The sequence below is a fragment of the Leptopilina boulardi genome, unplaced genomic scaffold (genome assembly GCF_019393585.1).
Source record: "Leptopilina boulardi isolate dan_hultmark-lab unplaced genomic scaffold, ZJU_Lbou_2.1 LbouV2_278, whole genome shotgun sequence".
NCBI lineage: Eukaryota > Metazoa > Arthropoda > Insecta > Hymenoptera > Figitidae > Leptopilina > Leptopilina boulardi.
This window is the reverse complement of record NW_026137838.1, coordinates 909,297-935,613: the sequence shown is the minus strand read 5'-3', so window position 1 is coordinate 935,613 and position 26,317 is coordinate 909,297. Positions and strand designations below refer to the sequence as shown.

The following is a 26,317-nucleotide window of genomic DNA, read 5'->3' as shown; positions in this document are numbered from 1 at the left end:
AAAAATTAAAAATTGAAATATGTCACCGAGCATGTTTTAAATATTAAAAGTTTTCTAGAGACAAATTGAACGAATTCAAAAGAATTATATATTGACAAAAAAATTGTCTAGAAATTCGTAAACGTGATCGTTTCATCTTATACAGTTTACAGGTCACATAAAGTACGATATCATCGTCTGAAAAAGAGAATATCATAAAACGAAATATATATATATATAGTGAGAGAACAAGTATGCGATTTTTTTTCTTTCTTTTTTTTGCATATTCTATATATTTTCCAACAAACTTTTCGTTTCATTTTACTTCAATTTTATGGTTTTTCATTTTCTGCATGCTTTATATCAAATTGAAGTAGGATAGAATGAGGCTCAAATATCGCAAAACAATCGAAATGCGCGACATGCATATGTACCTTAAAATTGACTATTGGAAAAAAAAGAAATTTTATAAATTCACAATTTATTGTGAAAAAGATTTATTTTTTTATTTTTTTTTTTTCTAAATATTTTTCTTCTTTTTATGATATATATCTTCTCTCATTATTGATGGATTGATGAAATTCTCTTGAATTCAGCTTACGAGTTTCTGAATTCTATATGTAAATTTCAATTCATTAAACTTGAAAATCCACAGGGGGGGATTTAAGTCATTTTAATTATTAATTAAGTCTCCTTTCTCTAGTTTACCTCAAATATAACATTTGAAAATTCAGTATTATAATAACGTGATTATAGAATTAAATTAGAAATCAAAATTATTAACTGGAAAAATATTTATTTATTAAATAAATAATAATTATATGGAAATTATTGTTATTTTTATTATTATTATTATTAATAAATAACTAAATAAATAAAAAATATCTCCTCAATATAAGAACTTTTTTCTTTATATTATTATTATTCTATTTTTTATAATAATTATTATTTGTGAAAAGATTTTTTAATAATAATAATAATAATTATTATTATTATTAGTATTAAATTAAATTAATTTAATTAATAATTAAATTAAAATTTGAAAAAATTTAAATATTAAAAAAATAAAATTCGGCGATTTTGTAGGATTGTAAAGGAAGGTGGAGAGAAATGAAATAGCATTTTTAAAGAAAAATAATCGATTTATTACGAACGTCTTAAATTATGTTACAGCATCCCTAAAAAAAACGATTTTTTAGGTGGTGCACTTAATAAAAATTATATTTACAACGACTTTCATTTATATTACAAATAAATATTGCTCCTGAGATCGATGCACTCGTCGGCAAAACACAAGTTAAAATTTTTTTTTCTTTTTTTTTTTTTCATGTTGCATTGTCAGTTGCTCTACAACATTCTTTCTTTCGTTTTATTCTTTCTCACTTCGGTTTTCACTCATACACAAGTTCACACTTATTCTCTCTTTCTCTCTCTCTCTCTCTCTCTCTCTCTTACTCGATCGGTCGCCGTCACGGAAATAAACGGTGCAATGATCTCTATACTTAGTATATCTTTAGAGCAGTAATGCGGAGTAAAAGGTACAGATGAACTTGTTGAATAATAATACTATAGATTTCGATTTTAAATTACATACGATGAATTCATTTTTTTTTTTTTTTTCGTCATCTCTATACCCCAGTAATGCAATATAATATGATAAATTTTCATCTAATAAATATATAGTCTGAACGAGCGCAATAGGTAATTTTTATTTTAGTTTTCAAATTCCAATTATTTTCTATATGTAATAAATTTTTTTTTTCATAACAAAAAAAAAATTGGTTTGTAAAACAATTTTTCATATAATAATTAAATTGTTGTGTAATTAATTAATATAACAATTGTTTTATACAACAATTATTTTATACAAAAATTATTTAGAAAATAATTATTTCACATAATAAATATTTCATACAATAATTATTTTACACAATAATTATTTTATACAATAATTAAATTGTTGTGTAATTAATTAATAATTAATTAATATAACAATTGTTTTATACAACAATTATTTTATGCAATAATTATTATATACAACAATTATTTTATAAAACAATTGTTTTATACAATAATTATTTTATGTAATAATTATTAAAAACAATAATTAAATTATTGTGCAATTAATAATTATTAGTTAATTAAAATAAAAAATTGTTTTATATAATAATTATTTTATACAACAATTATTTAATAAAACAACTATTTTATAAAACAATTGTTTTATACAATAATTATTTTATGTAATAATTATTAAAAACAATTATTTAATTAAATTATTTAATAAAAAAAACTATTTTATAAAACAATTGTTTTATACAATAATTATTTTATGTAATAATAATCAAAAACAATAATTAAATTATTGTGCAATTAATAATTATTAATTAATTAAAATAAAAATTGTTTTATATAATAATTATTTTATACAACAATTATTTAATAAAACAACTATTTTATAAAACAATTGTTTTATACAATAATTAAATTACTGTACATTAAATAATTATTAATTAATTAAAATAAAAAATTGTTTTATACAATAATTAAAATTTTGTCCAATTAATATTCATTATTAATTAACGTAAAAATTATTGTTTTTTAACAATTATCTTATACAATAATTTAATTATTGCATAATCAATAAATTATTAATTAATACAACAATTGTTTTACATAACAATTATTTTATACAATAATTAAATTATTGTATAATTAATTATTATCTAATTATTAATTAATAAAACAATTGTTTTATGTAACAATTCTTTTAGAAAACAAATGTTATATAAAAAAAACTTTTTTTTCTACGTAATGAATTTAAAAAATTTTTTTTTTAATTTAAAAAAAATACTACTGTAATTTTACGTTAAAGGACATTAATTTTGAGCGGATTATAACTATATTGCTTTTTTTTACATTTATTTTCAAAATTTCTTGAAAATTTTCTTCTTTTTTTTGTAATTTTAATTTTTCTTTATTTTTTAAAAAATATATATTTATATTTCTGGGACTAAATTGTGCTAATTTAATTTGTATATATGTATGTATATATATATAGTGATAACGCGCTCGTTCTGATTCACTTTGAATTTATTGTGAGCGCATATTAATAAAATCTAATCGATCGTGTCGAAAGAATGGAGGAGCGTTTTATATGTTTGTAAAACACGAGAGCTTTTATGAAAACTAGAAATGAAGGAAGCATCAAAGCGTCAAAGCCCAGTTTCCGGAGAGAAGCTGAGCTTTCAAAAAAAAAAACGAATCATTTATATATATATATATAGTTTTATCTTTTATATGTACACAGTACAAAAATAACGAACACGCTCGCATTTTCTATTCGATCGTTTTCCAAGATGTCTGGTTTGAAAAAAAAATTGAAATAAACTTTTTATATATTGTTAATTTACTATGCACATAAAATTGTAAAATTGCAATTTATTTTTTATATATAAAAAAAAAATTTTTTTTTCTCTTTTCAAACATCGTGAAAAAGTCGATCTTTGGTATAGAAGCGAGATTTAATCTAAAAAAAAAAAATGTTTCTTAGAAAAAAAAAACAAAAAAAAAAATTCGAAAATTAACTACACTTAATAATTAACTTTGACTTCCATTTCTATAAGACATTTTTTTCAACATTATACATTTATTTAGGTACTGAAAAGAGAACAAATCACAATTTTCAAAAAATGCAAATATTGATAATGGAAAAATTATAATTTTTTTTTGTTTTCAAATTGAATATTTTTTAGTTAATTATTTCTTTATAATTTTTTAATAAAAAAAATATTTTTCGGTAAATGTTTATAATAAAAAATATTTTTTTGGAAAATATTTTTCGGAAATTTTTAAAGAATGTTTTTGAAAAATAATTTTCTAATAAAAGAATTTTTAAATGAAGAATATTTTTTCGAAAAATAATTTTTTTTTTTTACTATAAAAGGAGAAAATTTGACAACTTTTAAAAATTGGATTAAAATTATAATTTTTGAGGTACTAATAAATATTGATTGTTTTATGTAGAAATATTTTTTTTTTTGGAAATATTGATATAGAGTGATTTTGCGTTTCTGATAATTTATTTTTTTTCTTTTTTTTTTTTAATATTGCAGAAGTACACCAAGCAGTGTTGCTGTAGCTTATATTTTACTATAAACGAGTATTAGAATACATATGCGATGTATACAACGTGTACGAATTTTTTTTTTTTTTTATATATGTTATCGGTTCCCAAATTTTACGATTCCCATTTTTCGCCTCGCGGACGGAACTCAATGAATATATTTGTTGTGATTTTTTTGAAATTTACAATTTTGTTTTCATTGAGAAAAAATAATTTTTTTTTCTAATTATTGAAATTAATTTAATTAATAATTAATTTAATTTTTGGAATTTTTAATATTAGAATTTTTGCCATTTCCAATATTAGAATTTTGTTAGTTTTTTTTTTTATTTTTTACTCGAGAATTTTTTTTTTTACTAAAATAAAAAAGAAAATAGTCATGAGTGGCTTTGTTTAAAATTCCGAGACGAGAGTAAAAACAGATTTAACGGGAATTAATATATATATATATATCTGGGAACACTCTTAGATAGTCACAGCCATGTCTGCGACCCTATAGAGAATACTTTGCTAAAAGGACTTGTTGGAGCTTCCGCCGTTAATTAGAATCGCTAGATGGATTCGGTTTTAACGAATCTCCTGGATTTTCGCATTCACCTCGCCTCTCAGATCTTTTTTTTTTTTTTTTTTTTTTTTCTATTTCTGTTCTTATACATAATCTTATAATCTTTATCTTCATCTTTTTCAATTGATTCTCTTCATTTTGCTTCCTCTTTTTCTATACTATACCTATATGTGTGTATACTTTCATTTCCTTTCGTGCAAAAATCGAAAGCATCACAGACGAGTGAGAATAGTTTTTTTTTTTTTCGTTTTTTGCAAATAATAGTTGTTTAACGTCGAAAAAAAATTTTCGACACTTTTTTTCTCTCTCTCTCTCTCTCTATCTCGAGGTGGCATTTCATTTTATTCGCCTATTTATTCGTGAATCGACGCGGGGAAGAATATTTTTTTTTTTTTTTAATAATCATTATTTTGTGTATTAAAAAAAATTTCCACTTCCGGTTCACGATAATTATTTCAATTTATTTAAGTGAAATATCTGCTCAATATGATAAGAACTGGAAGTAGCAGGCTGGATAGGCTAATGGACGAACTTGAACTGCTTGGACATGTCGAGAGTGGATAACTTTTACAATGTGACTGAAACAAAAAAATTAAATAACAAAATCACTTTGGGAAATTTTTTTTTCCAATAAAAAAATTTTAATTTTTAACTGAAATTTCAAATCATGGTAATTGGATTTAAAAATTCGAATCTTTTTTGATCGAAATATAAATGAGATCCCGTTTACTTTAATTATATAGTTTTTTTTTAAAAAAAAAAAAAGTCATTTTCATTTTCCCATTCAAGTGGGTAACATTAGCCTTTTAATTTGTAAATGTATACAAAATGTAATTGAAGTTTCCTGGGCAATACTCGTTCATAAGTATTCTCCAGTGTAATGACAATGTTTGGTCCCTTAACAAGAATTAGCCAATTTTCTTACTTTTATTGCAACTCGCAAATACAAATTCAAAATCGTATAATTTAATTACAACTCATTTGGTCGCCATATAATCGTGGTTTTTCTCTTGATAAAAAAAAAAAAAAAAAAATCCTATATTGTTATTTTTTGTACTCACCTCTTTCAATGAATTTGACATTCGATCCAAAAAATCTTTTGTAAATTCCGCCGTGTCTGCACCACATTCTCTCAGTACAACATTGTGCGAACAATCCAAATATGTTTGGAAATAACTGAAACAAAAATAAAGGCAATAAAAAATTATTAATTGTTGACACTTGTCAATTTATTTTATTTTTTTTTTTTTAAAAATGATATTTTTGCAAATATAAAAATCCGTTAAATATTTTGAAAAATAAACAAAAAAAGAAGGTTCTAATTCTGAATTATTGCTCGCTTTATTTAAATTTTTTTCTTTAATTCTATATTTTATTAATATTTGAATTTAAAATTTATTATTATTTTTTTACTAAAAATAATTTATTTATTTATATACGGGGCCCTTTCGTACAAAGTACTAGAAAATACAAAAATTATAATAATAATAATAATAATAATAATAATAATAATAATAATAATAATAAATAATAAAATAATTATAACTACACTGAAAAAAAATTTATTTGATTCAAATACTTGATTACTTGTCTATTATCAAATAAATATTTACTTTAACCAAATATTATTAATTAAATAAATTGTATTTCAACCAATAATTTCTGTATTTGAAACAAATACCATTTAATTGATTCAAATAATAATTATTTGATACAAATAAATATTTATTTGATAATAGTCAAGTAATCGAGTATTTGAATCAAATAAATTTTTTTTTTCAGTGTAAATAAATAAATTTCGAATAATATTAAAAAATTTATTTATATATTTTATTTAATTTTTAATTTAATAATTAATTTTTTTTAATTTAAAATTTTTTTATTTTAATTAAATTTAATTTTTTAATTTTTAATTAAAAATAATTTTCCTTTGTTTTTCAAAAAAAAAAGAAGTCAATATTCCGAGATTGATATATATATATTTTTTTTTTTGTTGTATTCGTTTTAACGAAAAATGACAATTTTTTTTTTTTCAATTATAGCATATTACTTTTCGTTAAATGGATAAAATTATCAAAAAAGAAAAAAAAATTAAAAAGAGAAAAAAAGAAGAAGAAAAGGAAAAAAACTGTTCATTTCCCGACGGGGTAATACTTTTTCGAGAAATGACGACTTTACTGGAAGGGAAATTGCCGTCGCGCTTTACTCGGTCAGCCGGACATTTCAATATACGGGTATTTCCACGTGCAGACCCAGTAAAGTCATTAGCCTATCTATGCCACGGTCTGCTGCAGCTTTTCAACTCGTTCCCCCCTGGGATCCAATTGCAGGGATGAAGGTGTCGAGAGTTAGGCATGAAAAACTCATAAAAGTTATTTGTTACTCACGTATACTTATTCATCTCGGTATTATTATAATTAGAGCAAAAAAAAAAGAAATTTTCATATTTTTTAATATTAATATTATGCTGAATTAATTTTTTTGAAATATTTTTTTTTTGTGGAAAAAAATTATTTTTTAAATCAAAAGAAAATTCAGCTTTCTAATTGGTAGAATATTTAACCGAATTTGCCAAATTTAAATTATATGAACCAAATTCCAATTTAGCTGAAAATTTAAGCAAAAATCTCTTTTAATAAAAATTTGGTTCATTTAAAATTTTGCTAAAGTCCGGCTAAATAAATTTAATAAAAATTCCGCCAAATAAAAATGTTAGAAAATTCAGTTTTTATCAAAAAAAAATTCTGCTGAATTAATTTTTAATGAATAAAAATTCGGCTAAATAAATTATTTTTATTGTAAATTCTGACAAATAAAAATAATGTCAAAAATTCAGTTAGAAATAAGTATTTGGCAGAAAAAATTTATTTAACAAAAATATTCACTAAAATAAAATATTGCTGAATAAACAAATTGGCTAAATAAATTCTTTTCAATTCTAAATTCTGCCAAATAAAAATCATGTTAACTATTCAGTTAAATGAGCATTTTTCCAAAATAAAAATTTGCTTTACAAAAAAATCTGCTCAATAAAAAGTCGGCAAAATAAATTCTCTTTAATGGAAATTAGTTAAGTAAGAAATTTCCTTCGACGAAAATTTGTTGATTGAACAAAATTTTGGTAAAATGGAATTTTGCTAAATAAAAGTCCGGCTAAATAAATTCTCTTCAATGAAAATTCTGCCAAATATAAATGTTAAGTAGTGAATTAAATAATAATTTTCCTAAAACAAAAATTTATTTACCAATCAAAATTCTGCCAAATATAAATGTTAAGTAGTGAATTAAATAATAATTTTCCTAAAACAAAAATTTATTTACCAATCAAAATTCTGTAAAATGAAATTTTGCTAAATAAAAGTTCGGCTTAATAAATTCTCTATGATGGAAATTCTGCCAAATAAAAATCATTTTAGAATTCAGTTAAATGAGAATTTGCCTATAATAAAATTTTGTTAAATAAAATTTGGCTAAATAAAATTGTGCTAAATAAAAGTTCGGCTTAATAAATTCTTTATGATGGAAATTCTGCCAAATAAAAATCATTTTAGAATTCAGTTAAATGAGAATTTGCCTATAATAAAATTTTGTTAAATAAAATTATGAAAAATAAAATTTTGTTAAATAAAATTGTGTTAAATAAAATTTTGTTAACTAAGATTTTGCTAAATAAAATTGTGCTAAATAAAAATTCGGCTAAATAAAAATTCTGTTTAACTAACTCTTTTGAAAAAAAATGTTTAAAAATGGAAATTCGGTTAATTAGCATATTTATCCTAAACGGCCAACTATAGTTTCTATTATTTTTTTGTTTGTAAGGGAAATGAATAAATAACCATAATGGTATGGCAATATACCTTAAGGTGAAATAATGATTGCATTATATTTCTCATTAAAGTGAAACTAGAAATTTGACGATAATGACCTTGACGTTCCGCAAGGGTCTCAAGTGCATCTATATAGTCGATTTACATACATAACGTGCGAGCACAGTTTCCGGTGAAGTATACATATATGTATATACTATATAGGAAGTAGTATGATTACATTTCCTCATTTGCATGAGATTCATTAGGAAACATGATCTTAACATGTTGCTACGACTGCGCATTTAAATAATTTTGTTTATTTCACTTAAAAGCAATAGAAATGTACATTTACATATATCCAATGATATAATTAATACTATAATCGTCTTAATAATTTTTTTTTTTATTAATTTTTTCAAAAAAAAAATAAAATAATTTTCATTCATAATTTACTAAATAATAATAAATATTTCCTTGGACCAAATAATTTTTATTTAAATTAATTTTTCAAATACAGAAAATTATTTGGTTCTTGGAAATATTTATTTGATAATAGTCAAGTAATTATTTGAATTAAATAAAAAAAATTTTCCCATTACAGTGATGATTATTAATTTTATTAAAAGTTTAGAATATTAATTTTTTCAATATGTCAAGGGTGAAAATTCACAATATTCATTAGCACGTGTCACATTGTAATGATTCATTATTAAAACAAAGTATAATATACAATGTGAGAAAATTGATAATTAAAAAGCATTTTTTGTATATTATTAATGGACTTTCTATTGTGAAAATTGTACATTTTAAGATGTTAATATTTTCAATGTCAATAGTTCATTTGAATATTAAAAATTTGTGTAACAATATTTAACCTTTCATTCAATGTTTATATTTATATTTTTTAGTATTTATTAATTCAAAAAAAAAAAAAAAATTCTTTAAACGAATTCTAAACAATTATATTTTAATTAACATTAGCAGTAAAATTTTAATAATTAATAATTATTATTAATAATAATAAAGTTAACAATATTAATAATTAAAAATAATTTTCATTCATAATTAAATTGTTTAATATTAAATTAATTAATTTACAACAATTGAAGAAAGCTGAATGTATAAAAAATTCAATTTCCCTTTTGTTTTTAATTAATTTTAATATTTAATGATTATTTGCTTTTTGTTAAAAAAAAATTTAATTGTTTAATTTCGTCATTGTTTAAATAAAATTTACTAAAAAAATTATTATTATTATTTATTTAAAATTTAATTGTAAAATTTTGTAAATTTCTATTTGCCCTTCACAAGAATATATTATAAAATAGAAATATATTTTTTTAATGTTTCTCTGGTTTGCTTTAGGAAAACAAGGAACTTACCAGCAGAGTGATTTCAGAGAAGTTGGACCTCCACGTCCGGTGAGTGATGAATTTTCCATTTCCTTTAATCCATTTTGGTAAGCGTCCGAGCACTTATTATATTCTCTCTTTACTGTCTCTTTTTGCATACATGGAACGTGCTCCAGGAAAGCTGGACATTCATTAAAAAAAAAAAAAAAGAAGGAATTTTAATTGAATTAATGCAATTCACAGTTCTTTTTATATAATTAATTTTTTTCTCAAAAAAAAAATTTCTCCTAATTTCATTATTTTCTTTTAAATATTTAAAAATATTTATATTTATTTGAAATAATTTTTTTTTCCTTTTTTTTTAAACGATAATTAACAGTCTATATTAAAATTAGTATAAATAATTGATAGAGAAGGAATTCGTGATTTATTCAATCGTTATCGCACTTTGAAGTTAAAATTTATAATATTGATTAAAGGAGACTGGAAATGTGATTAAATTTTGAATATACGATTCAGTTTCATTAAATAGAATTACAGTTGTTAAACACATGAGAGGAGAGTGTTTGTAATTAAAAAAATATATATATATATATATATATATATATATATAATTGAATTTTAACGCTGACTTTACCATTGAAAATTAATTTATTAAATTTGCTGTGGTTTTCACAAAAATTTTTCACTTACCAAACAATTTTATAAACAAATTTTATATTTTTCGATAGAGAAAATCAAAAATTACTAAACATTTTTTTTTCTAAACAATTATTTAAAAATATTTTTCAATAAACAGAAAAAAAATTTAGAAATTAAATTGGAATTTTAAATCACCAGGGTAAAAAAAAATAAATCTATAGAATGATAATAATTTACGTTAATTTGTTCTGAGTGCATTGAAACAGTGAAAGAAAATTTTTGAGGTCACAATAGAAACTAACATTAAATTTTGAGTGTTGAAATGACGCAGGAAATGTATATTTTGTGGTCTCTAGTCTTTGAATATGTTGCAACGTCAAAATAATCTCGTGATTTTCTTGGTCATAAATTTTAGTGAAGAGAGAATATAATATATATATATATATATATTGTCTTTGTATATAACATTCGAGTTGAATTTTCCAAAATTATGAGGAAAATAATTAAACAGCGAGAGCCTATCTAAATATATGATAATGCACTTCGCATTCTCTACATTATTGGAATGATTACCGGTTAGCTTTGATTTTGACATAGTCTAAACCCTCCTCTCACTCTCATTAATAATCAATAAATCGATATATTCGCCTTCCGATCTTTCTCTGATTAAGAGTCAATCCTTACCTTCTTGATAAATTCCATCTTGACAGAGCTCTCTAATTGCCATATTTGTGCTTGCATAGAGTGCATTGAATTGATCTCTCTGTTGCTCCTTCATACACCTTAATGTATAGAAATTAATGCACTTAACACTGTCCTCCAATTTTCTGTAATTAAAAAAAAAAAAAAATTTTTAATTATTTTTTTCTATATTAATTAAAATATTTGACGTGAAATGAGGAAAAAATATTTATTTTTTTGTCCTAGAAAGGAACAAAATTATAGGTTATGTTTATGATAGTTTAGAGCCAAAAAGGTAAACATAACCTATAATTTTTTGCGTCCCTTTCTTCAGAGGCCGTCACATTTTATTATTTCTATTAATTAATATAATAATTAAATTATAATAAATATGGAAACAAAATTATAATAAATTATAATTAAATTATAATATTATTAAATTATTGAACCTAATAAAAGTTTTGTATTCTTTTTTTTTTATTTAATATTAATTAAAATATTTGACGTGAAATGAGGAAAAAATATTTATTTTTTGTCCTAGAAAGGAAGAAAATTATAGGTTATGTTTATGATAGATTAGAGCCAAAAAGGTAAACATAACCTATAATTTTTTGCGTCCCTTTCTTCAGAGGGCGTCACATTTTATTATTTCTATTATTAATATAATAATTAAATTATAATAAATATGGAAAAAAAAATTATAATAAATTATAATTAAATTATAATATTATTAAATTATTGAACCTAATAAAAGTTTTGTATTCTTATTTTTTTATTTAATATTAATTAAAATATGTGACGCGATCTGAAAGAAAAAAGTTGCCAAGCAACTAAATTATAGGTTATGTTTATGATAATTGCCTGAGAAAAAGGTAAACTATAAACATAACCTACAATTTTTTGCTTTTTTTCAGAGCGCGGTATACATTTTATTATAACATATTTATTTATTTTCAATTTACCGGCAATTTATTTAATTAATTATTTAATAAATTAATAATTTATTATTCAATTAATTATAATTTAATAATAAAAATAACTAAATTTTTTATTCGAAAAACAAATTCAAAAAATTTTGAAAAATACTCAATTGAATAAAATTGACTTTTAACCAAAAATGTAAAAAAAAAAAATTCACTACCAATTTTTCCCTCCGAAAAAAAATAAAATAGTTTGCCATTTATCTTTCATCTCGTTTAATATATAATATTTTTTCGATTTAAATATAGAATAAATCTGATAATAGGGTGAATAGAAGTGCAAGGTCTCACCTCAATTGAGGTAGAAGGAAATTTTTTTTTTTTTTTTTTTTTTCGAAAATCCCATTCGATAATTCAGCTACATCTGCTGCTATCTGAACCAACCAATCGTAGATTCGTATTATCGAAGCCGAAAATTATGAGGATTCGATAAATTATTTCCCCCTAGATAGTCAGATAGATAATACACGCGAAAACTTTCCAAGTTTCCTCATGGAAGTAAATTTTCAAAAGCACATGTTGAAATTACATTTGCATTATTTGTTTAATATATGAAAATTTATTTAAGATTTTCATAATTATTTCATATAATCTTTATATATAATGTTTTTGAATCAAAAATAAAAATAATACACAGAAAAAAAGAAAAAATAATTTTTACTACTTTCATAGTAAAATGAAGTTTCTGCGCATCTCTGGCAACTTTTACTCCAAAAATAGTAAAATTTACTATTTTTGTAGTAAATTTTACTGTTCCGTAGTAATTTTTACTATTTCTGGAGTAAATTTTTACTATTTTTGGAGGAAAAGTTGCACAGAAACTTAGGACAGTTCCCGTTTTACTATGAAAGTAGTAAAAATTACTTTTTCTTTTTTTCCGTGTAATAATAAAAATAATTTAAAAATTCTTTTCTGTCGCAATGTTCAATTTTTTATTAATTTTGAAAAATATAGATATTATAAATACAATATTTTATTTATAAATAATTTATTGTAATAAATAAGTTATTAGAAAAATAAATAAAATATAAAAAATTATTAAATTAATTTAATTAATTGATTGAATTTATTATTAAATAAATATAAAAATTATAATAAATGAAAATAAAAAAAAAAATGGTGAAAATCGAGAAATAATTTTCTATTTAGGGAAAAAAAATTTCGAGAAAAAAATTCTCTTTTTTTACAAAAGGAAAAAAATAATTTGCAATGGGAATTTAGAGGCGGAATTTTCTATTATTTTTTTTTTCACTATTCGAAATCTTTGATGCGCTTAAAGTGAGGACACGTGACTCGAATCTCTCACGAGAAGTGAAATTAACTTAAGAGCTGTGGTAATTAGTGACATTCATCTTTCTCTTTGTCGTCCCATTCCATACTTTGTGTTTGAGAGATACCTCTTCACATGGCCACGGCCAAGAAAATCAGAACCAACAAAATTCAGTAGTGAACAATCAAGTCCCCTCTAAAGTAAATCGTTTCCATTTACAAGGTATCTCCTTCTCTTTCTCTTTCTCTCTCTCTCTCTCACTCTATCTTACCGCATTTTGCCTTAACCGAAAACTTGTCGAGTGATTCTACGATTAATCGCATTTAAAGTGGATTCTCCCACGACTAACTTTTCAAGTTACTTAAAATAATTTATTTTACAACATTCTTATAAGATGAATTTAACTTTAAAGTTAAAAGCAAACAAATTTCCTCTTAACGAAAAAAAAAAAAATTTCTTTCAATCTACGATTTAGTTTTTTTTTTTTTTTGAAAATACAAATACTTTTCAGATAATTGCTTTGAAAACAAACAAAACATGTAACAATTACGCTAAGTGGAGAAAATTTCAAAAAGAATTTATATAATCCCTATATATATATAGAGTGTATGGATTTGGTATGGGGGAGAAAAAAATTAATCTAAGTGGGGTATTTTTTTCAAGCTTAATTAATTAACAAAAAATTTCCTCTATTATTGAGAAAAAGTATTATTTTTTCCAAAAAGAAATTAAATTTCCCTCCACAAATTTTTAATGGGATTAATTAACAAAACATTTCCTCTCCCATTGGAAAAAAATATTTTTCCTCTATTTTTTCTAAAAAAAAAAAATTAAATTTTCCGCTGCGAATTATAAAAAATATTTTGTTTTTTTGAAAATTATAATTTTAAAAGAAATTTAATTATTATATTTTATAACTAATTACTATACGCTCTCTAAATCTGAATTAGTAAAAATGTTTACTAATTTAAATTAGTGACTCACTTTTTGCTTTAGAATTAGTTAAATTTTACTTATTGTTAGTAAAAGTTACTAATAATTAGTAAAATTTTACTAATTTTTAGTAAAAGTTACTAATAATTAGTAAAATTTTACTAATTGTTAGTAAAAGTTACTAATAATTAGTAAAATTTTACTAATTGAGAAGCAAAAAGTGAGTTACTAATTCAGATTTAGAGAGCGATTATAGACTTTTTTAAAAAAATAAAAAAATAATAAAAATAATAAAATAAATAATAATAAATAAAATAATAAAATAATAAAATAAATAATAATAAATAAAATAATAAAATAATAAAATAAATAATAATAAATAAAATAATAAAATAAATAATCCCGAGTAATGCATATTGAAGTAAAGAATAATCGTTTTTATAAATTTTCATTTAATTGAACCCCGCCGCCTTTTGTTTTCTGTTATACAATTAAATAAATATTAATTAATTTAGAAAAGCTGGGAAAAATACTCACGGGCAGACAACTTGATCGAGTTCTTGTTTCTTGATGAAAAAGCTCAGTTCGCTGTTGCGGGTGATTTCTTGAAGTGGCTTGGCACATCTGGATAATTCCTCGTGTCCGCACTCCTCACCACGGCCACTAGCCAGAACTGAAAACAATTGAAAAAGAAATGAAAACAAAAAAAAAACCAGATGAGACTTGGTACTTTCTTTTTTTTCTTATATATATATAGTACAGGGTAAAATGGCTTTTATATATCGCGAGCGTAACCTTACCGTCAGTTCAACTTCTGGCAAAACACAACAACAATTTCAACTAATTTTATTCGACGACTTTCATGTTCAAGTTATAAAGTATTTTATGAAATTCGTATATAAAAGTCAATTTTCCCATTTTATTTATAAAAAAAAAATATATTTTTTGTATGAAATTTTATTTCCTTATCAAAATTTTTTTGCAAACAAAAAAATTATTTTTTTTTTGACAAAAAAGAAAACTTTTTTTTTCTATTTGAGGGAATAAAAAAGAAAGGAAAATTAATATTTTGAAAAATTTTTTTCTAACCAATATTTATTAATTAATATTTTTATAAAGATCAAGATAAAATTTAATAATAATTTTAATAATTAATTATTAATAATAATTATTATTATATAATTATTAATAATAATAATTATTATATAATTATTATTTATTTCAATTATTTCAATTTTCTAAACAATTTTATTTTATCGGATAAGTATAATAATAAAATTTATATATATACAGAAATAAGAAAAAATACGATTTAAAAAAGGGAAAATAAAATGAAAAAAAGAAAATTTTTTTTTTTCTATATATGAAGTTTGTAATCTGTCGAGGGTCGTATATAAAGTAGATGTCGGAAAAAGTAACACTACTGTATACGTCCGACCAAACACGGAGTTGATCCACTTAAATCTCCTTACTTTTCCTTTTTCTTGAATTAAAGAAGGATTACAACTATATAAAGTTCTCGTCCAAAACATATTCAATCTATTTTTTATTTCTATTAAATATTTCCGCCCCTCGATTGAAAAAGTAAATTTCAAAATAAAAAAGCAGTTTCATAGTTAATTTAGAAAATTATCATATTGATATCAAAAATTATTAAATTGATTAACAAATTAATCAATAGGCCGTAAAAATTCTTAAATAAATTAATAAATAAATTAATAAAAAAATAAATATTTATTAATGCAATAAACTAATTTTATTAACAAATATTTATTAATGCAATAAACTAATTTTATTAACAAATATTTATTAATACAATAAATTAATTTTATTAAATATTTATAAATAAAATTGTTTTTTTTTTAATAAAATAAATTTTTCAAACTATTGTTGCACAAAATTTGCTTATATTCAATAAATATATTTCTTATCATGATTCAAAGTAGAGAAAATTGAATTAAAAATCCTTTACTCTTCCATAACTCTAAAAATAAACTTTTGCCTTAAATATTTAAATTGAACTAAATTTTTCATATTCGATATATACACAAACCTCTTTTGCTCACATTTATTTATATCAGAAACTAATTTTATCCGAATCATCGAATTCTGAGAAAGAGAAGAGAAGAGGAAGAAAAAGTCATTTAAAAATATCTTGATACCTTTTATGATTTATTGTATGTCCTGTTTTTATTCTTGTGCGCCAAATGTGGAAAAGTAGTTTACTAATTACACTTGTATTCGTGGAAAAAGGTTTTTTTTTTCTCTCTCTCTTTTTTTTCATATAATAGAGGAAAAGAAGTTTCTATAGATATCCGTTCAATCATTTATTTCCGAATTTGGAGAAAACAAAAGCAGAAAGTGATTGAGAGAGAGAGAGAGAGAGAGGGGGGAGAGAGTTGGCAGGAATGAAACGAAAAACAAAACCCATTAAATCCGTATCAACTTCTTAATTTGAACGAATGGTTTTTGCGACTTGCGTTCAGAGACCTATGGTCCACACTGGTCATATAATATTACGTTCATCCTTCATCGTTAAGCGACAGAAAATGCGCTTTCTATGTTTTGTTTTCCACTTCTTTTTATATTTTCCCCACATGCAAATCCGTTTCATTTAGACAATCTCGTCTTTTTTATATATATATATATACGTTCGCATATATTGACAAAAATTTTAATTAAAATTGGTGATTGCAATTTTTCTTTATTTTCAATCTTTTATCGAGATTTTCAAAAATAGGGAAAAACAAAAACCATTTATCTGAATAATAATTAAAAAATTACGAAAATTAATTTCGATTAAGAAAAAAGAAAAACTAAATAATAATTATGTGCAATCAAAAAAAATTTATTTGATTCAAATAATCCATTACCTACTTATTATCAAAATAATAAAATTTCTATCAAATAAATTTTTTTTCAGTGTAATAAATTTATAAATTATAAAAATTAATTTTTGGTTAAAAAAGAAAAACTGTAATATAATTATAAAACAAAAAATACAAAATAATAAATAAATAATTAAATAATAATTAAATAATAAATAAAATAATATATAAAAAATTCTACACTTGTCTCAAGTTAAATACAATCTAGGAAAATTTTTCGTATTCTGTTGTTTCATCCGCTGTCGACTCAGTTTATTCTATTTTTTTTTTCCTCCTCTACCTTATAGCAATAATATAAAGTAATTAGACTTTTTAAGGTCCGGAAAAAGGTGAGAAAAAAATTGCCTAATCTAATTTCTCGATTTTTCCGTCCATTGTTCTTTCTCTTAAATTCAATTTCTTTTACTCTCATATATATATCTACCTCTCAAGAATTTCGTATTAAAAATAAAAAAAAAAAAACTATTTTTATTTTTATCAAAATTCTCCCGAATTAAAAAATAAAAAATTATTTACACTTCCATTTTGTATTTTTTAAAAAAAAAACAATATTCTTATATATTGATGAAAGTGTTCAATATCTAATTTAAAACAATTTTCAACATTGAGAAAAGAAATTGTGCGAAGACAATTTTCAAGCTCAATTTTATTTTTATTTTCTCGTGAAAAAGAATTAACTGCAAGTAACAATGTCGTAAAACTGTAATAGTTTCATTAAGTGACAAAATGTTTCATGTACCGGAACAATTTATTATGTATGGAGAGTAAAAAAAAAAAGAGTCACATATATATGACCTTTTCTATCCTGTCCTAATTAATTTTTTTTTTTTTAAGGTAAATTTTCCCTAAAAACAGTCCGGTGAATTAAAAATAAATGTGAAAATGAAATATTAAATATAATCAATTGACAAAAAAAAAACGAATTGAAAAATTAAATGGATGAACGAAAATTAGAGATGAAAAAATAAATATTAAATTCTTAGGATATATAATAGCTTAATTAAATTAGAGCCCCGCTATTTTAATTCATATTTAATTTCTATTTAACATTGGGGAAAATTGAATAAAATTTGTTTTAAATTAAAATAGAAATTTAAAAACGTTTTTAGACCATTTTCATAAAAAAAAAAATAAATATAAATAAAAAGTAATTAAAATAAGAGAACAAGAATTTAATTTCTGGTTATGATTTTAACCGAACATGTTATAAAATAAATAAATAAATTGAAAGTCTTATCAAATGCCAACTCGTAATCGTGAAGAGAAGCACAAAAATAATAAAATCTTCGACCCTCATCTTTTATTCTTTTATTTCACCTCCTGGACCACCGCGTATCTTCGCGAGAGATTTCTTCTTTTTTTTTTTTTTCCTCATTCTTTCTCTCGTTCCACTTTTCTCTCTTGGCAAACATTAATTTTTTTGTACGCGAGAAAAAGATGAAGCACGATCAGAAATTGTAAAAGAAAAAGGATTATATTCGATCGCCATTAAAATAATAATGACATGAAAAATCCTCTGCGAGCATCAAAATCGTGTCTATATATAGAGATATCTTAAAAGGGAAATGTTTAAAAAAAAAAAAAAAAAAAGAAGTGCGATATTAACTCTCTTTCAGAATTGTCCTAACGAGTTTCCTCTAATTTGCGCGCGCCAAGCTCTTATATACCGGAAAATCCTCATTACTATCAAGGAAAAGCAGGGCGCTCACAGTCATAAATCTGAGACACTTAAGTTCCCTGGATGCCATTTATTTAATAAAATTGTCGACAATTTTGCCCCCAGACACTTAGAGGATTCTAAATTTTAGAAAAGCGGATACAAGTCTATGGAAAATGTGCGATAACGCTATTATTGAGCTGATTAAAAAGAAAAAGGCTATTACAAAATCTCTAAAAAATACTTCCTTTAAAATTTTTTTTTTCCATTAGAGTATTTAATTTAAAAATCGATTCAATTAATGCCTTATAAATTAATGCAGATATTAATTATTAATTAATTAATGCCATGGAAAAATATGATATTAAATCAACAGTATTTCTGCCAATGGTACACTGAGAAAAATATGCTTTTGAATCAACAGCATTTCTGACAAAGGTATAAAAATTATTGATTCAAAAGCATATGCTATAGAATCTATAAAATATTTTACAAATTTTATAGTATATGCTTTTGAATCAATAATTTTTATGCCTTTGGCAGAAATGCTATTGATTCAATAGCATATTTTTCTCAGTGTATATAAAAATTATTGATTCAAAAACATATGCTATAAAATTTGTAAAATATTTTATAGATTCTATAGCATATGCTTCAGAATCAATAATTTTTATACAGAAATGCTATTTGAATATTTTTCTCAATGTACTTTTTAATAATTTTGAAATTAAATTATTAAAAAAAAAATTTTTTGTGCAATATTTAGAAGAAAAAAAAAAATTAAATTCAGTGTGAATTTATGTAATTGAAAAAAATATCAACTATTAATGTGTATGTGTGTGTGTTTCGGATTGTGGGAGCATTTTGCAAGGTAGAAGGACATTTTAAAGGGAACCGCGATGTTACGGCTCCCGCAGGTCCGAAATTACGAGGACATTATGCAACCGGGCATTAGTTAATTTTGAATGCCACGTGTGCATCCTTGTAATGTCCCACAGGCACACCAGACACCATGTCGGACGACATTATTTATACTGAAGATCTACTACCGTGTTCCATATACATATTCCAAAAAGCAAAATACCTAAACATGAAAAAAAGAGAACACAATTTTTCGCTTCATTCATTTTAAAAGAAAAAATTGTCCCTGATATCATTTACGATATATTAACCTTCACACCTTTTTTTTAAATTTATTAATCGTGGCGTATAAAAAAAAATTCCCAACAAACGTCCTTGTATTTAATGCACCCTTGTGTTATTGAAAAATTTCCTATATGTTGCTTTTACATCAGAATCTGTTTTTATAATCTTCTAATTACTTTTATCAGAAGCATTTTTAAAATTGTTTCCATAAAATTTTGTCGATCATCAGTGAAACGAAAATTTTGTTTCTATATCCTTAACAAAATTTGAAACAGTAAAAATAAAATAGAAAATAAACGGAAGTTATTAAGGGGAATAAATAATAATCCTTCGGTTCAATAACATCTGCTGCTCTTGAACCCTTATTCTATATAATATGACGTGTCACATCTTTTATATCCATTAAATTTTATAACATATATATAGATGTCTAGTAGAGGAAAATTTACGATCTATTAAAATCCATTAAATTATTAACTATGTGTTTCATATATATCAATTGAATCGTGATTAAATGATCTATTGCTATAAAAGAAAAACAACGCGTAGAGAGGAAAAAAAAATGATTTAATAATTAGTAAACCAGTTAATAGATAATAATTTATGTTACAAATTATTTATCCCATAACTTTTTCATAATCACTATAATATGTATTTAGATTTTATTTTCTCGATAAGTTTATTTGATTCATAAATACGTTTGTTTACAATTAATAAGGGCAAATATTAGTTAAAAAAAATTGTATATATATATATATAACTTGGCGTGAATACATTAAACTCCCTGACAGCGGATATTGTGAGTCTAGAATAATAATTATGCAATTGATATACGCAGTAGCGTGTCTGTAAGTGGCTTACAACCTGTCATGGTTAGTTACTTATATATGAAAAAGTGTGGAAACCACAAAAAATAACATTCAAGTTCTATTTTTCAAATGTCGAGTTTATCTTGATCTCTTGTTTGCCTTTTTTTAAAAGTTAGAAAAAACTGCAATTACAGATAATTTTAACTTTCAATTGCTTCAATTAATCATCTAGTAATTCCAATTTCCTGATGATCAATGGTATCAGAAAATTAGGTTTCAAAATCGCTACATTAATTCACAAATCTAGCACTAACCTAATCTAAATAACCCTAACATTAAAAAGCACGTGCTTAACCACGTGGAGTAAATGTGTAAATTTTTGTTTTCTTTTTTTTTCCAAAAAGAAAAAAGGGCGTGAACAGGGTCAAGAAGCTGTGGGATCATTGATATAGAAATATGTATACTTAGTTTGTATATGAAATAATAAAAAAAAAAAAAAAATTATGAGATTCTCGGTCGCAGACGAGTTTAAAACTTGTCTAGTGTATGTGCGTGAAACGGGCCGCAAGGCCAGACCACAAGATAGCCGCTGATTGGTGGAACCGGCATCGTACGATGGTCCTGACGTGTTATAAATAAACGCGCCTTCAATCCCCCCCTTTCCCCCTTTTGCCCCTTTACCAATAACCCCTTCCTAACACACACACACACCGTATATTGACCACCTCTCACTCCCTTGTGATTTCTCATGCATGACCGTATGCGTGAATAACCAACGTTCATTTACACGAATAACTCTCTATAACATGTGTGTGTATATGAATCCCGTATGTGTCAAAAATTTTAACATTGATTAAAGAAATTTAACATGAATGTGTGTGTGTTTCTTATATGTAATTTTGTCAGATGTATGTCTCATGCATAGAGATGTATGTTTGAATACATACTGCTGTGTTACAAATATGTTTTCATACATATAGATTTGTTACGTGTTTTCGTGTTACATACATATGCATCTTCTAAACATACATGCTCCATAAATATGTTTCTTATGAACATAGGTGTTTCGTATGTGCATTGAGATGTGTTTCTGTATGTACATACAGGTGTGCTTCTGATGTAGAGGTATTTTTTGATAACGTACAGAAGCATTTTACTCTTATGGAATCCGTACAGAAGTATTTTGTACGTACGTAATTATTTTGTACGTTCAGAATTAGCTGGAACTATTTTGTATTTAAAGGAATACATGCGGAAGTATTTTGTGCGTACAGAATTATTTGGTACATTCAGAATTATTTGGAGCATACAGAACCATTTTGTACGTACGGAATACGTATTGCAGAATTTCGTACCTAAAGAATTATTTGGGGTATACAGAATTGTTTTGTATATCCAGAACCATTTGGTACGTACTGAATGCGTACAGAAGTATTTTGTACCTAAAGAATTATTTAGGGCATACAGAACTATTTTGTACGTCCGGAATACGTATATTGAAGTATTTCGTACATGCAGAATTATTTTGTGCATACAGAATCATTTTATACGTACGGAATAAGTACAGAAGTATTTTGTACCTAAAGAATTATTTGGTACTTACAGAATTATTTTGTACATCCAGAACCATTTGGTACTGAATAAGTACAGAAGTATTTTGTACCTAAAGAATTATTTGGGACATACAGAATTGTTTTGTACATCCAGAACCATTTGGTACGTACTGATTTCGTACAGAAGTATTTTGTACCTAAAGAATTATTTAGGGCATACAGAACCATTTTTTACGTCCGGAATACGTATTGAAGTATTTCGTACATGCAGAATTATTTTGTACATACAGAATCATTTTGTACGTACGGAATAAGTACAGAAGTATTTTGTACCTAAAGAATTATTTGGTACATTCAGAATTATTTGGAGCATACAGAACCATTTTGTACGTACGGAATACGTACTGCTGAATTTCGTACCTAAAGAATTATTTGGGGCATACAGAATTGTTTTGTATATCCAGAACCATTTGGTACGTACTGAATTCGTACAGAAGTATTTTGTACCTAAAGAATTATTTGGTACATACAGAATTATTTTGTACATCCAGAACCATTTGGTACTGAATACGTACAGAAGTATTTTGTACCTATGGAATTATTTTGTACATACAAAATTAAATTCTACCTACAAAACTATTTTTGTACGAAACACATAAAGAAGAAATTTATGAATACGTATATCATATACAAAGTAGTAAATGTGTTCAATACAACATATAAATTTATCAATGCTTATGTTAATGAATGTTAAAATATCAGCGTCTGACACATGCAACCATATTTGTGTAAAGGAATGTTTGAAAAATACTCATGTACACACGTGTCATATGTGATAGGTGGAACATTATTACAAATTCGTACGGAATGAGAACTACTTATATGCACTTTTCAACACAATGAATCATATTTTCATGGACGAACATTATTTTCACATATCGATATATATTTTGTATACATTTTTCTTCAGCAATATTTGTATACATCTGTAAAATTCCTTCTTCACATATTATAAATTCAAGTATTGTACACATATACAACAGATTTCGATTCGTTGTATTAAATTTTCCCCACAATTGTACATACAATATACTTTTGGGTTTCTGGGTCATTGGGTTTCCCCAAAAAAAAATGTTTAATCAGATTAGTATTGCGTCATATTAATTTGGATTGTATTCGAAAAAAATCTTTCAAAATCATCCTTATTTTAATAATTTCAAATCTTTCAAAATCATTGTATGCTTTATCCAACAAAAGATCTAATATATTTTATAGATTAATTTTAGATTTTATCATTAATTTAAAATATGGATATTTTTTTCCACTAGACATATTACTTGAATATGCGTCTAGAAGATAAAAAAAAAGTACCGCACACGTTAAATTCATACGCAGATAGGATAATGAAGACTGGTAATGCTTCTAAAGCATTTTTATGCAAATTAAAGCTGGCGGTATCATTTGTCCACTAATTCTTTGAGGCCTTTTTATGTCATGCTGTACAGTCCGTTATATTATTCAAGATTATATTCAACTCTCTTTTGGATGTATATTACAGTATATATATATACATATGTTTTTGAATGTGTTTTTTTCCAAATATTTTCTTCCGGTATTCTCTGGAAAAATGGCACGTTCCTTTGGCAGAAGAATTTTTACTTTCGAATAAATAAATAATTTGCGAATTACATAAGATTAATGTAATAACGAGTTATTAAATGCGTAGTAAACGAGATCCATAAACCTTGATAGGCTTAGAGGAAATATTTCTTCGAAAGATTTCCGCAAATCCTTGATGTGACACTGTTTGATGGTATTCAATAAAAATGATAAATAATATCAAAACAACTTTTTCAAAAATTAGTTATTTAAACAAATCGAATTCCATTTCTCTAGAAATTTTAATTATTAAATCAAAAATAGTGTTGTATTCGCGAGTATCATTTTGTGACGAGAGTCTAATAATAAACTTTCGAAAGTACTGTAAATGTGTATGATGATTAAATTAATCGCGTGTTAATGTACTTGGTTCTGCAGAGTATGCATAGCGTGACAGTAGGTCTCTCAACTTCGTCCTTGCTTTTAAAAATAAAATCAGAAGTTGAGAATCAAGATAACCTTTCGCGCAATTTTGTAATGACAACAAGACAATTTTTTTTTTCCAAGATGTTTCCGTTACATATCTATAGACGAATGTAATACACTAGCAGTATTAAATTATCATCAGAGGTATTTATAACAAAGCTGATGTTGTATTCTTGTGGATTGACAAAAAAAAAAATTTTAAATTAATCTGCTACTGCTTTTTCTAAAATCAAATGATTTTCAAGGGTTGTTTCTTTTGGATTATATTTTTGAAAGGTTTCTCTTAGGTATAGTAGCAGTTTTTTTTTGTGTTTTCATTTATTTTTTGAGCCATTAAGATTTGATCAATGCTCTCTCTTCTTAGAGTAAACGTTTTCAAAGGCCAGAATACTCTTTACATTTAAATTCAACTTCAAAGTGGATACATGTTTGAGTATCCAATAAATCTTCAGCGCAAGTAAGACGTGGATATATAGAGAATAAAGGGTCAGAGAACAGAATAACATTGTCAATTTTACATGACAGACGACCCTCTTGTATATGCTGTGACGTCATCTTGAGTATAAAATTCAATTTGTTTCAGTCATCAATTTTTTTATATTGTAATCAAATTTCAAACATTTGGTGGTTTTTCTCGTACATTTTTTACCGAATTCAAAATCACTGTAGAAAAACAAAAAAGGAATGCGGTCTAACAGACCGGAAAAGGAGCCTTTTTAGCATCTAGTTAAAGATTAATTTCCTTTTAAAATTTTGATTTAATTTTTATATAAAATTTTTATTAACATAAAAATTGTACATAAAAATTTGAAATACACTTTTTAAAATTATATCTGAAAATGTATTTTATAATTATAAATAATTGTACACGTACAGGTGCATTCCTCATGGTTGCGAATGTATTTGTGTGTTTCACTGACATGGGTAAAATTTGCAACGTATGTGGCGCACGCCCATCGTCTCGACCAATCGGAATTCTTGACGTCACATCGTACGATGTAACGGAGACACTTACCCACGTGGTGAGTCTACTTCTTCGTTTGCACCACACATACACATTCGCTATTTCGGTATCATCGTTAAAGAGAAATTTTTTGCACATTCGCTCATCACTTGCACGATCATTCTAGAATTCTCTTGTCGTTAAATCTTCTTCTTCTTTTTTTTTTTAATTTCTCATTCATATACAGGATCGAAAATTCTCTAAATATAAATAAATTATCAAATAAAACCTGTTTGTGTATATATATATATGTCTTTCCCGGCGAGTTTCTCAACCAGCTGTTGATCATTGAATGAAAGTGACCAAAGTTTCCTTTGTAAATTGTATGGAATTTTGAAAATTATTTTCCAAAAAAATTAGAGATGTGGGAATTATTTTTTTTTGGTGCTAGATCCAAAATTTTTAGATTGTTTTAATTAAAAATTTTGATAAAAATTATGGGGATGTCAACCATAAAAATGTATGTTCTCTAAATCTGAATCAGTCATATTTCACTGATTAGCAGTAGAAATCTACTAATTGCTATAGCGAGAATTGAGCAACTGATATAATTAGTAGAAATTTACTGATTCAATTAGTAAAATATCAATTACTGATTGAAACTTCAGTTAAAATTAAAAGTACTGATTGAATTAGTAAAATTTCTACTGATTCAGATTTAGAGAGCAGAGAATTTTGCTGCCACAGCAAAACATTTTAGCTATGGAAGCTAATTATTAGCTGTATTAGCTAACAATAATTGCTTTCCATATAATAGCAATTGGGGTTAGCTAAAATAACAAAATTTTAGCTAATATAGCTATTTTTCTCCTTGTAGTTTTTATTTATTTTTTATTTTG

General features: G+C 24.2%; 1 protein-coding gene across 2 annotated transcripts in view; it reads right to left on the bottom strand.

Annotated features, from left to right (window-relative positions):
- Positions 1 to 4,225: 4,225 nt before the first annotated feature.
- LOC127281782 (uncharacterized) overlaps positions 4,226 to 26,317 on the bottom strand; it is a 39,375-nt gene continuing 17,283 nt past the window's right edge. For both annotated transcript variants that reach the window (XM_051305671.1, XM_051305672.1), the window contains 5 exons: positions 14,875 to 15,010; positions 11,158 to 11,300; positions 9,862 to 10,012; positions 5,732 to 5,846; positions 4,226 to 5,248 (listed from right to left, as the gene is read on the bottom strand). In XM_051305671.1, coding sequence (XP_051161628.1) covers positions 5,135 to 5,248; positions 5,732 to 5,846; positions 9,862 to 10,012; positions 11,158 to 11,300; positions 14,875 to 15,010 — 659 coding nt within the window. In that variant the 3' untranslated portion in view covers positions 4,226 to 5,134. The remainder of the gene's footprint in view (positions 5,249 to 5,731; positions 5,847 to 9,861; positions 10,013 to 11,157; positions 11,301 to 14,874; positions 15,011 to 26,317) is intronic.